We start from the raw sequence: 13,223 nt of genomic DNA on the forward strand, positions 1-13,223 counted from the left end.
ACGTTCTGTCTTGGCAAAGGTCCTGGTAGAATGAACAGCAAGGTAACGTGTGTTTACCAGGTGAGTTCCACAGAGTTGCCAGTACAAGGATTTACCTTCTTCCCGCCAGTTTGCAAACCTTCTGCTGTATGTGCTCTTTCCTCTGGGTGCAGGTTGAGAGCTTTTAAATGGCGGTTCTGCACCATCTGGGTCCTGACAACAGGCATCATCCCAGGGCTTGGCCAGCAGCCCACGACAGCCCTCCTAGGAAATGCCCCCGACAGATGTGCCGGCGTCTTTCCCCGTTTTATGAACCTGCTGAGCCACCATGCCCTCCACGTGTCAAGTGATCCTTGTCGTTAACAGACCTGGTTCACTTGCCGCAGCTTCAATAACAGTTTAGATTTTTCAAAATTTTTCAAAATGTTTAGATTTTTCAAACTACCTGCAGTGTTTGTCTTTTCTGTTGTCTTTCGTTGTGAAATATAATTTCTGACTCTTAGAGCAAGAATTAAAAACTGAGAGTATTGCAGGCAGCTCAAGGTGGCATTCAACCTGTGGTTTCTTTGTGGGGATTTTAGAATTTACGCGGTAGCAAGAAGGCTGGGGAAGCATGAGTTGTTTCTGAAGCAACTGTCACTATCCTAGATGGGCTGTGACATGGAAATTCACACCGCAGCTGACGTGTGTCCCCATGTCAGAGTCCCCGGCAGCCACAATGCCAACGTTGCAGGAACACTTGTTACTCTCTACCTTGATACACTTGATCCATGTAAAATTTCCAGCCATACTTATTGAAAACTCAGTATCGAGTGTTATAATCAATACCCATATCTCCAAGTGGCCTGGTCGTACTTGCTTTCTCGGATGAAAAAGGCAGTCAGACGCAAACCGTGGGCTCTGAAGTCTGAACAGACTTGGATGTCATCTCCGCCACTCCCTGGCTCTCACCTGGAAAAGCGACCCATCCTGTCTTCATTTCTTCATCCAAAAATGGAGGGGAGGAGGACCTCCTCTTTGTTGTGAGGATCCGGTGTGATTGTACGGGTGAGACTCTGAGCACGGTGGCTGGCACCCGGCAAGGTCTTGGTGAACGTGTCTGTTGGAACTTCAGGTTGTGCCCTTATGTGATCTGGGTGTGCCGGAACTCTTGGTTTCCAGGACACATGTCCTTAGCACCTGTGATGTGTCCCGCTCCAGGGATGCAAAGATAAGACATCTTTCGCCCGGGGGTACACCACAGCAGGTCCAAGCAGAGCTCACAAACCTGTTTTCAGGAGTCGGATCCAGGTTTCATTTAGCCTCCAACATGTTCTTAAGATGTTTGAGCTAATTTTTATAAATCAGGAGATTTTACATAAAAATCCTGGTTTCCATTTTCTACTCAAGCTGGCCCTTTAACCAGTTAATGGGCTTCCAGTTTATTTCAGTCCCTGCCTTTCCACTCTTCTCCTTCCCAGCCTGCTCCCCTCACCCAGGTACCTGAGCCCACATCCTTGGTCTGATACTGGAGACAGAGCTGCTGCCATGTGGGTGGAGAGGCAGGAGGTGACAGCCAAGAAGTAGCCAGGGGCTGGTGGTCGGGGCCTTGTGGACCAAAAGAAGGGTCTTTATACCAAGAGAAGCCTCCAAGTGGTTTCTAACAGGGGATTGTAATGATGAGATTAGCCTTTTGTGAAGATCCTTCTGAATGCCCTGTGAAGCATCCCTTAGAAAATGTCAAAACTGAAGACTGGGAGAGAGAACACTGACGGAGTAACTGAGGTGCAAGTTACAGTGACCTGAGCTGGGGTCTGGCAGTAAGGACAGATGTTCAGGAGATATGCGAGAGTTAGAACTGGTAGGACTTAGTGATGGTGCGAATGTCAGAGTTGGAGGTGGGGAGGGGAGGCAAGAATGACTCTCAGCTGCGTCTCAGATGGTTGATGCCGTCCATTTACTGAGAAGAGAAGCAGGAGGAGGAGCAGATTGTGGGGAAAGAGGAATGACATGAACTGAGTATAAGACAGCAAACTGGAGAGAGCTGTTTCCTAAGAGTAGCCACATTCAAAGTCAAGAGTATGCAAATTCAACGATTTTTAAAACATGCCTGTCAGGCACACAACAAACAAACACAAGTTGTCTACTGTTGATTTTCATCCTTGGACTTCCACTTGGTAGCCTTTGATAACTCTAGAAAAAGACCACCGTTGCCTGGATCAGCCCCAGCCTGACTCCCATGTACTCATCTAACCACCTGGATCGGGTAAGATCACATTAGCAAGAGCCCCCACTGTAACTTTCCCTCCTTGGGCCTCAGGACACTAAGATCACTTATTTAAAGTGGGCTTCAGATCCTGGCGGGGACACTTGAGTGTCTCTGTGCCTCAGTTTCCTTATCTGTAAAATGAGAATAACGATAGGCTTGATCTCACACAAGATATGAATTAATACACTTAGAATGACACCACATGTAAATGCTGTGAAAGCTCAGCGCCACTCTTCTCTGCGGTTCTGAAAGCTCCCTCACTGTGAGGTCCACGTCTTGGTCACTGCGATGGGCCCTACATCTAGCACAGCGCCTGGGACATAACAGGCCTTCAGTACAAACTTGCTTAATTTCTGCCCCCTTGGAAAGATAAGATGATCAACATAGGTTTTATTTTATTTTTTTGGTGAGGAAGATCAGCCCTGAGCTAACACCTGTCTCCAATCCTCCTCTTTTTGCTGAGGAAGATTGGCCCTGAGCTAACATCAGTGCCCGTCTTCCTCTACTTTATATGGGACGCCGCCACAGCATGGCTTGACAAGCAGTGCATCAGTGCATGCCCGGGATCCGAACCTGTGAACCTCGGGCAGCCACAGCTGAGTACGCTCACGTAACCACTTTGCCACTGGGCCAGCCCCTCAAGATAGGTTTTAGATCACAGGATCTCAAAAGTATGTCAGCAGACGAGGCCTGAGCAGCACCAGGTTTCTGAGCAGCTCTGGATTCAGAAGACAGAGCTCTAGACACAGGTGAGACAGTCTGAGCTCTGGGCTCTAAGCCATCATGACATTTTCCTTCTCCGGGTCTTCAGTGCTAATAATTGTAAGATTAATTGCTCCATTTAGATAAATCTGATAAGCAATAGCTTCCTTCCAGGCAAGTCAAATTTCAAGTTGAAAAGCAAGTCTCCACAGCGGACCAGCTAAAGTGTTGGGAGTGAAAGCAAGGAGCAGACGTCCAAGATGCGAATTTGTGTTAAAAACGTGACCTATATTTCTTCGTCTCTGAGTTCACAAGGTTACTTTACCTGTTACCCTCAAGTTTCTACTTTATCTTCATTTACGGTGCAGATGGGAAGAGAATGGAGGAAGAAGTCAGAAGCTTTTCTCTCGTGAAGGAAATAGACTTGACTAAATCTACTGTCTTTTTTTATGACCAGGAAAGCGAAATTTATCAAGTAGGCAAATCTCAAGTGATTTTCAGAAATACAAGATATAAAGCACAATGAGCTGTGAAAAATGCCACATATTTGAACGCACTTGAACTCTGCCATTGGCAATTTGCATACAGTCACAAGGGGCAGGCCGATGCTGAGGCAGACAAGTTCTCTCCTGCCCCTTACAGCGAATTCCTAGACTCTGGCTATAGATGCAGTTTTCATACTGAATCTGAAACAGGAAATAAGATCCAAACAGTGACTTCTGCTCCCACAGCCAAAGTAGATCCTGCAGTTCTTGATGGGCTATAAATTGGGGGTGAAAATGGATTTTAAGCACACATCCAGGACCTTGTATTAAAAAATGAGCAGGATATGCTTCCGACAATTCCACCCTGGAAGGAAGACTTAACAAGAAGCCTATAATCGTTAGAAACACATTTTAAGCTATTTTTCCAAACTTGCATGCCAGCATTTTAAAAACACTCAAGAATAATATTTAACATGCACAGCAGTCAAAATTGATAAACTGAACTTGTATCAGAAATCACATGGCGTATTATTCCCTTAAAAGTTAAAATTCCACGCTGAATTCATTATCTTCTCCTACAAATCTGTTTTTTTCATGTTCTTTTTTAATTTTTTTTTTTTAATTAATGACAATATCAGCCTCCTCCTTCCCCAGGTTTAAAACCACCGTCAGCTTTCACTAATCTCTCCCCTTGCCTGCTTTCGTCTAATCATTTGCAAAGTCCCCTTGATTCTAGGGACACAATATAAGCAAAGTAGATTTTTCTCAGACTCTGGGATTTCACAGACCAGAAAATTTTCAAAAGAACTGTGAGGATACAGAGTCTTCCCCCACCTTTTTTTTTTGCCAAGTAATTAAGCCCAGAGAAATATTAGGTTGGAGCATCTGAATTTGCCATTTTGAAAGTCAAGAAATAGTTGATATCAGTGATTTCAGAGGGTTCAACCTATTAAGGTCCTCTCCTCCCACTACCGCCACACAGTGTCACCGTAATGTCACCCAGGAAGAGCCGCCGTAACACTAAGAACTTAGGTGGGCGCAGTCCTTTAAACTAAACAGATTTAGCTTTATGAAGAACTCCACGGGGTTATTATTTTTCTCATTTCCTCAGATCAGTGGAAACTGTCACGGACCCAGACTGTCTGATCAGTGACGCGTTAGTGTCGTCTGCACAGGGGAGAAAGCCTGGACTTTGGCGTCTGACAGCCGTTCATGTCCTGGTTTTTCCACCTGGCGGTTATGTGCTCTCCCACAAACCAGACTTCTCTAAACTTCACTTCTTTGTGGGTCGAGCCCAACTGTCTCTTGGAGAGGCAGCTGGCACGATCAGGCACGCAGGTCACACACACACAGCTCTGAATCCGTCCGTGGCATTTACTGCCCTAGGCCTCGGGGCGAGCGGGTCACCTTCTGGAACGTTCAGGTTCCTCGTCTGCGAAGTGGAGGGAATGAGGCCTTCATTACCGGGAGGACGGAGACAGCACACTCAGTGCAGTTCCTAACGAGGAGTAAGGGCTCCGTAAATGGTAGATGGCATTGTTGTTATTACTACTACTGCTTTGTCAGGATAAATGAGACAACATTTTAAAGTGCCTGGTGCAGCAATGGTCTCCTGTCTTACAGAGACGTCTAAAACTCAACAGACAGAAGGACCAAGCGAGAATAATGGCAGCTCACGCTCTCATAGTATTTACTAGGCACTCCAGAAGGCACCGTTCTGTGTATTAATTCATCTCTTGTGTGAGATCGAGCCTATCGTTATCCTCATTTTACAGATAAGGAAACCGAGGCACAGAGACACTCAGGTGTCCCAGCCAGGATCTGAAGCCCACTTTAAATAAGTGGTCTTAGTGTCCTGAGGCCCACGGAGGGAAAGTTACAGTGGGGCTCTTGCTAATGTGATCTCACCTGATCCAGGTGGGAGTCAGGCTGGAGTTGATCCAGGCAATGGTGGTCTTTTTCTAGAGTCATCAAAGGCTACCAAGTGGAAGTCCAAGGACGAAAGTCAACAGTAGACAACTTGTGTTTGTTTGTTGTGTGTGTGACAGGCATGTTTTAAAAATTGTTGAATTTGCATACTCGACTTTGGCTTCTTTTAGGCTGAGCAGCTCTCTGCAGTTTGCTGTCTTATACTCATCTCCGATTGGCTACCTGAGGGCCTGACCCCTGTGAGTCCATCATCCTGATAGCTCTTTTCTGGGCTCCACCTTGTTTTAATCAGGATTCTCTGGGTTGCCGGTGATAAAACCTCAACCTGACCTGTAGACAAAGGGGAAACTTACTGAGAGGCTGCAGGTCCCCCTTGTTACATCGCTGCGGGAAGGCAGGTCGATAGCCTCCGGGGCAGTGGGAACTAGGGGCTGGGTGCCTTGGAGGTGTCTCTGCTGTCTTTCTGACTCTCCTGCAGACTCGCTTCCTCCGTGTGGTGGGAGCACGGTTGCCAAAGCCCTGAGCCTCCCTCCAGAAGGGCTGACGCTCTGCCCCTGGCTCCACTTTGGAAAATCTGCAGGATGCTCTTGTGTGGTGCAGGTGTCCACCCGTGGACCAGTTACTGTGGCCAGATAGCCAGCGCCTGTTGATTACCCAGGTTTGGGACAGAAGTCACCCAGCTTTGGTGACTATAAACTGGGTGTCGCTCCCATTATTATCTACTATATAGAACATTCCCAGTGTTGCCTTGTATGTCCACCCATCAGAAGCCACTTCTCTTGATCAGAGTAATTGGCCAGGCCCACAAAGCGTTTTCTCTCAGGAGCTCATCTTCTGTGCTGAGGATAACATGGTGCACACAGAATGTCATATCTGTTTGCTGATGAGACGAGGTGATCTTTCCACAGTCTTCTTGTTTAGGGGTCCCCTGTGCAAAGTCAGCACCTTAGAAGGTCCCAGAACCTCAGCTTTGACGGCACTGAGAGCTCCCTTGGTGCAGTAGTTGGGAGAAAAGCAAGTTCTAAATTTATGTTTAAACACAAAACACGGAGGAAAGTGGCTCACCCAAGGCCCCCGCAGTGGCTAGTTCCGTGACATGTTTTCCCGCCCAGGCTCAGAATCAGCAGGTGTGGCTTGTTCTGACCCAGCGTGGGGAGCTGACCCCTAGGACCCCGCGTGCGTCGTAGGAAGAGGGGAGCAGCACATCCCTTTCCCTGTGGTTTACTCCTCAGTGAGGGCGGGGCCTCTGGAGCAGAATGTGCCTCGGGCAGTCCTGGCCCAGCAACTGCCTCAGCCTCTCTGCGCCTGAGTTGGGCCAGCTCAAGAGCGAGGGCGATGCTGGGACCTGACTCGGGGTCTGCTGTGCGCATTGGCGTCCCCGACCTGTAACGTCCCTCCCGCCATCGCTGGCGCCGTCAGTGCTCGGTGAGTGTCATCCGTCGTCATTACTACCACCGCCGGGTATGGCCTGCCCCGTGCCCCGGGGGTTTAGGGTGGTCAGTATAAGAAAGCAGGCCGTGCTGGACCAGATGCTTTTCCGAGCTCTGATTTCCTCATCTCCCCATCCACGTTTTTGAGGACAAATAAGAGAAAGGCAGGAAACTACCCTTCTCAGACACCTGCGCTCCGCCACGCATCTTCCTATGTGTGTCATTCAGTTGTGAGGCAGAGTCTCCCCATTTGCTCTCTAGTGTCTGTCTCACCAGGTATGCACGTGTCATAAGTGCGGGCCTCTGCTAGTCTCTGTTGCTGCTGGCACAGAGGAGACACTCAGCAGGCACGTGCTGGGTTTACCTCTGCTGACAACTAGTTTATTGTATGTCATATAATCTGTTTAGGAGCAAAGTTTTTTGTAAAAAAAAGGCCAGGTTGGGGGTAGTTCTAGGATCTTTCTCCCATGTGGGAGAAATTAGAGAGAGTCTAAATCTAAATGAGAGAGAGTTCTGATCCTAGAACATAAGTTGCAAGTAGGCAGCTAAGGGTAGTGACAGTCATCCAGGGACCTAGGCTGCAGTCCAGAAATTGGTGGTGGGGTAAGGCTCTCAGGTTGTAAACCAACAGGGAATTGATGAGGCAGGATGAGATTGTAACCTAATCTATTAATAATGAACGGCTGGTTATAACCTGATCATTATCTGTTGTATTATTACAAATCGGTAGGAAGCCTGTTGAAGAAGCCTGTGTCAGTGTGCCCAGAAAGAAACTGGGGTGAGGGCAGGGGGTGTCAGATAGTACTCCAGCATCCCCCAGGGGAGAAAGTGTCCTGTCCAAGAGATTGTTTCCACCGACCCTATAGTGCAGTCAGGAATGTGGGTTATCTCAGCCCAATTCCATTTACTATCATCATTAGCATCTCTATTAAATATTTGTTATTTTCCAGATACCATGCTAAGTGCTTTTCATGTATTACACATCCCTATAGCGTAACTACTCTTATTTTTTCACATTTTATAGATGAGGAAACTAAGGCTTGGAGGTGTCAGATTACTGCTCAGGGTTGCAGAACTCTTAGATCTAGGAACTAGGGTCACAAACTCCCAACACCTCACTAGATGAGTCACCCCTCTCCTCTCATCTCCAGGTAGCTTACCTTCCTGCCGTCTGTGTCCTAAACCTGCCACCTGGGTGTCTCAGATGTGTACCAAGGCCAGCATAAACCCATCCTTTCTCCTGTCCAAGGTGGTGTCCCAGTCCAGATGCAGGAGTGCCTGCCTTAGAGTAGACCGCCAGGTGATGATTCCCCTGTAAATTGCCTGTGAGGAAGGATGGGCTGTGTTTGGCGGCAGACATAAACATTCTGGTCAGTTGATTGGTGTCATCATTTATTTCGATGAACCGCCCTTTAGCTAGGCATCAGTTTCCATGTGATTTAGTAGTTTGCTTCTCTCCTAAGTCTGGACTTTGCACCTCACCATGGGATTCAGGACTGATTATCTTTGTATCTCCCAGTGTCTTCAGTGAATGTACTTTTTTGCCTCTAATTGAAAATCTTAAGGGGAAAAAGAGTGCTAGTATCAGGATCTGAGCCCTGAAATGATTTAAAATTCGGTATAAATACAGACATAGGGATTACTGGTGTGACAGAAGAAGAAAAAACTCTGGCTGAAATGACCATCAAAGGATGGTCAAAACCTGAGAGGCTTAAAGCCTGATTGATCTGAAGGGGCCAGAAAAAGCATTTGGAGATGAGAAGCCTGCGTTCATTTCTAGAATTAGTCTAGATGATGGATAGAACTTTTATGCCTGGCGTGTTGGTCATTTTTGTAGTAGACCGAAGCCCCGTTCACTGGTGTCTGACTGCTGATGTTGGGGAGTCGAGTCTGCGCTGTCGTTAACTGGTTGTGTCTTGTACGTTTCAGGAAGACATCTCCCAGGTGGTCGGTCAAGGAGTGGTGGCAGGTCAGCAGAAGGTGCTGGAGTGCCCAGCTGACGAGGTCCGTGTCTCGCACTCGAAGTTTGCTCTGCTGGGATGGTGTGCGTTACAGATGGGTTCCAGGAGGGCAGGGGTGATTGCAGTGAAATCAGACCCTCTGTTACTTGGCGGGAGGTTATGGTGTGTCTTGAACCTGAAGTCAGCCCACACGGTGTCACTGATCCTGGGCAAGACTGAGAAAATGTCCTCGGTCATCTTCCTGTGCTGATACCCTAAGCAGTGTCTCAGGTCGGGCATCCCAAAAACACACTTGCCCTTCAATTCTGAGAGTGCCGTGCCTTACAGGATGTCATACATAAAGATTCTAAATGGGAGAATTTGTAGTTCCATAAACATGTAAATGCAATAACTTTAATGTTCCTTGCATTTTGAGTTTCACTTGTCTTAAAAAATTATAAACTTCTGTCTGTCAAATTTTTGTACTTGTTGCTGTTGAGGTTTTTTTTTGAAGTCCTGATTCTCATTTCTATGTACTAGTTTATACTTTTGTGCTGCTAAAATTTACATTATTACTCTATTAACTATTTTTATGTTTAAGGAACTGTAGATTATGGAGCTCACAGGAAATATGTGATATTTCAAACATTGCCAAAGAAAATGCCTTTGAAAAGTCGCCAAAATAATATGCTAAATAAAGTAGGTGTAGGAAGAACCTTAAAAATAACAAATTCAGTTAACTGAAAACCTGTAAGCAATTATGGCCTTTCTTTTCCTGCTGAAAAATGAGCACTTATATATCTAAAGCATTCTCCTGTGGGAAAGTGCATATAACCCTTCTCTGTGGCTGCAGAAGAGAAACAGCCCAGAGATCAATAGGCAACCTCTGCAGTGAAGCTGTGTCAGCTCAGAACTTTCCAGAATGGAAAAGTCTGCGCTGTTCCAGAATGAGATGAGCTTCCTGTGGACATGGAGTTTTCCATCCCTGAAGGTTCTCACTCAGGAGCTGGCCGATCCTTTATGAATATGTTCTCAAGGGACATAAAACATTAATAGCTGTTATTAATTGAACTCCTCAGTTGTTCCTGGCACAGTGATAGGCTTGTTGATGTGCTTTTCTCTCTAATATTCACAACAACCTTGCAAGGTACAGAGGTACCACCACCGAGTTACAGACGAGGACGTTGAGGTGTGAGGGGGTGAAGTGACTTGCCTGTGGTCACACAGCTCCTTGGTGGCAGCAAACTCAGCAATTCATACCTTCTTTTGGGTAGTGGTTTTTTTCCTGTCATGAAGACCTGATGAGGTGTAGACCTTTTCCCAGAAGAACGCTAAGTATGATTTTGATATAACCACAAAGATTTTATAGTTCCCAGAATTCCCTCTGTGAATCTCATGGAAACTCATTTACCGTGGATTAAGAATCCATGGCTTGGGGCTGGCCTGGTGGCGTAGCGGTTAAGTGCACGCACTCTGCTGCTGGCAGCCCGGGTTCGGATCCCCGGCGCACATCGATGCACTGCTTGTCAGGCCATGCTGTGCCGGCATCCCATATAAAGTGGAGGAAGATGGGCATGGATGTTAGCCCAGGGCCAGTCTTCCTCAGCAAAAAGAGGAGGATTGGCATGGATGTTAACTCGGGGCTGATCTTCCTCACAAAGAAAAAAACAATCCATGGCTTAACTTTAAGAAATGTCTCAATTACAAAAAAAAAAAAACACTTGCCTGGGCTTCACACCCCTAGGTGCCAATTTATTTGGTCTAGGTTGGAGGTCCCAGCATCCATAAATTTTAAAGGCTCTCCAGCAGTTCCAGTTGTGAAGACAGGGTTGAGACCCACTGGATGAGTTAGGTTGGATGACCTGTAATGTCCAATCTGCTCTCATATGAATATAGTACATTCAACAGCATGTCCAGTCTTTTTGGTCTTTCGTTCTCAGTAGTTTGGTTTTGTGCCAGTGGATGAGTCACAGGAGCATGTGCCTCTGTCACCGCACCTGCCAAAAAGAGGTCTGCTTCTAAGTGTGTGTTTGGATGTCTCACTTGGTTTCTGTGGACCGTTTCCTTATTTTTTCATTGAGCTCAATTCTACCAATATCTGTTGGAAACCTCTCATGCACAGTGGAATGGGATGCTGCATGGAACTGGATATAAAGATGGGCAACCAACATTCCCTGCTACTATAGAAGTCATAATGTAGTGAGTGCTGTCTCTTGTGCTTTCCTGTTTTAAAATTCACATGATTTTTTCATAAAAGGACTCTGTGGCTTGCATTCAGGTTTGTTATCGATGTTCTTTCTTGAGATGATGCAAACAAAAGTTGGACCTAAGTACTGTATGAGTTAAGATTAGACTCAGTTGTTGCAAGAAGTTTCTCCTTTTCAGTCTGGGTGTGATCAGTCTGAGGACGATATGGTATCCACGGTGTCACGGACCCAGGCACCTCTTCTCTGATTACTGCACCATTCTTATTTGATTACTCTGTCATCTTCAGAACATGGCATCCGTTGTTTGGTCTAAGATGACCACTCCAGTTATTACCATCCCATCTGCATTCCAGCGAGGGAGAAGGGAAGGCAGGATCCTTCCCCTTGGGAGAATGACTTGAAAATTGTACAGTTCATGTCTGTTCACATCCCATGGACCAGAACTTAGTCTGTGGACCCATCTAGCTTTGAGGAGGCTGGAAAATGTGGTCCTTAGAGTAATTGGACATCTAGGTGGTTCCATTGTTCGGTTTTCTGGTAGTAACCCCTTATTTGTCATTTTCTACTTCCCTCTTTTTAAAATCACTGAAAATATGTATTTGAATAAGTCTTTTTAAGTAAGCATATGGTCATTATTAAATGACGGTGATGGAAAAACTACAGGAAAAAAATGAATGTCCATAGAGTCATTGCTAGCAGCTGTTTGATAAACACTAAACTTGTAGCATTCTTCAGCTCCTGACTTGTGTCTTACCTCTCTGATGAGCTGTGTGATTTCAGATATGTCAGTTGACATTTGTGTCTTGGTCTCTTTATCTGGAAAAGAGAGCAGTATTGTCTAACTCGCAAGGTTGTTCTTGTGATTAAATGAATTCATGGATGTGAAGGTGTTTTGAAGGCTAGGAAGCACAGCACAGATGAACAGCGGGTGGTGGTGCCTTAGATTGAGGCACGGCCTCCTGCTGACAGAATCTTGAATGTTATTGTTCTGGAGCAGTTGCCTTGATCCTATTTCTGCACTCGAGGGACAGCCTGGTGCCTCACTGCCTCCACCAGACTCTCCAGCTGGGGATGGGTTCCCTGGCTAATTGCAGATCCAGAAGGCAGGCCAGGTCACTACTACTATTTCTTAACTGCCTGTTAAGCAAACATGGAGTCCTTTTCATTTTTCTTAGGTTTCTAATACTAACATTCACTGGAGGCATTACCAACAGAAATCCAGAATTACAAGTTAATTTTCAGAAGCGCACACGGCAGAGGTCTCTGCACCTTCGTTGAATCACAATTCATTTTCTCCTCTGAGTTTTCGTGTTTTCTGTTTTGCTCTTCCGTAGTCATTCCTTCACTTACTCATTCATTCATTTATCAAACATCTATTGAGGTCCTACTGTGTTCCAGGCACCAGGACTCAAAGGTGAATGAGGGACAGTGCTTTTAGGTGAAATAAATGTACCTGGTATCCTGGCACTTCGTAGGGCTTCAGTACATGTTTGTTGCTCCTGCCCCCATGTTGCTCAGTTGACTCCTTCCTGCATCTTTGACTATTATGAATGTGTCCAGAAGAGACGGGCGGTGCTGTATGCTCAGAACATGTGCAGCACAGATTGTTTTCCAGTGGACACAGCACAGACATCTGGACTTCACGTTGATTTCATCCGAATGAGTAGAAATTGTAAAATTCTGTTCTGCTTCCCAGCCCGAGCTTCACCTACAGAGCACAGTGATAGAGTATCTTCGGCTTTTATCCTTCTTCCCATCCTTGATCCATCCTTCACCGAAGCATTTTAGACGTGAAGTTAAATAGAGAAGCGTGAGGAATGGGCAAAAATCTCCCGAACTCCTGTTGCCACCTTTCCCACTCTAACTTCTCAAAAGACGTGATTGGAGGGCACCATTGTTTTGGTAGCAAGATGCCAATTTTAAAGCCTTCTCTTGTTACCTTCCTCCTCTTTGACATGCATCTAATTTTCCTTCCTTTTGTAGGCTGTCAGTCAGATGAAACAGCAAAAGTATTCGACGCAAGTCTCCTTCGGTTCACAAGACATGCCTTTAGCACCAGCGCCATCGTACCATTCCACAGACGCCGACTTCCCAGGCTATGGTATGATTCTTTCTCTGGCTGAGTTGACTTGGCTCATCAAACCTTAGAGAAAGAAGGGATGGTGATGTTCTGAAAAGAACGCTGGACCAGGGGTCAGGGAGCCTGGCTCACATCACGCCCTTGGCTTTGGGGCCTGGCCAGGGTGCCACTCCCTACATCATTTTCCTTGTCGGCACCAGTGGGATCGCCTAGTGCTTATTGA

The 13,223-nt window shown here is 46.3% G+C and overlaps 1 protein-coding gene across 8 annotated transcripts in view; it reads left to right on the forward strand.

The window, feature by feature from the left end:
- PATJ (PATJ crumbs cell polarity complex component) overlaps positions 1-13,223 on the forward strand; it is a 307,655-nt gene that overhangs the window by 233,060 nt on the left and 61,372 nt on the right. For 5 of the 8 annotated variants that reach the window (XM_058538171.1, XM_058538175.1, XM_058538174.1 and 2 more), the window contains 2 exons: positions 8,703-8,777; positions 12,904-13,021. In XM_058538171.1, the coding sequence (XP_058394154.1) occupies positions 8,703-8,777; positions 12,904-13,021 (193 nt within the window). The remainder of the gene's footprint in view (positions 1-8,702; positions 8,778-12,903; positions 13,022-13,223) is intronic. The other 3 variants (XM_058538173.1, XM_058538176.1, XM_058538179.1) reach the window with 1 other exon arrangement.

This window comes from Diceros bicornis, chromosome 4, assembly GCF_020826845.1.
Source record: "Diceros bicornis minor isolate mBicDic1 chromosome 4, mDicBic1.mat.cur, whole genome shotgun sequence".
Classification (NCBI taxonomy): Eukaryota; Metazoa; Chordata; class Mammalia; order Perissodactyla; family Rhinocerotidae; genus Diceros; species Diceros bicornis.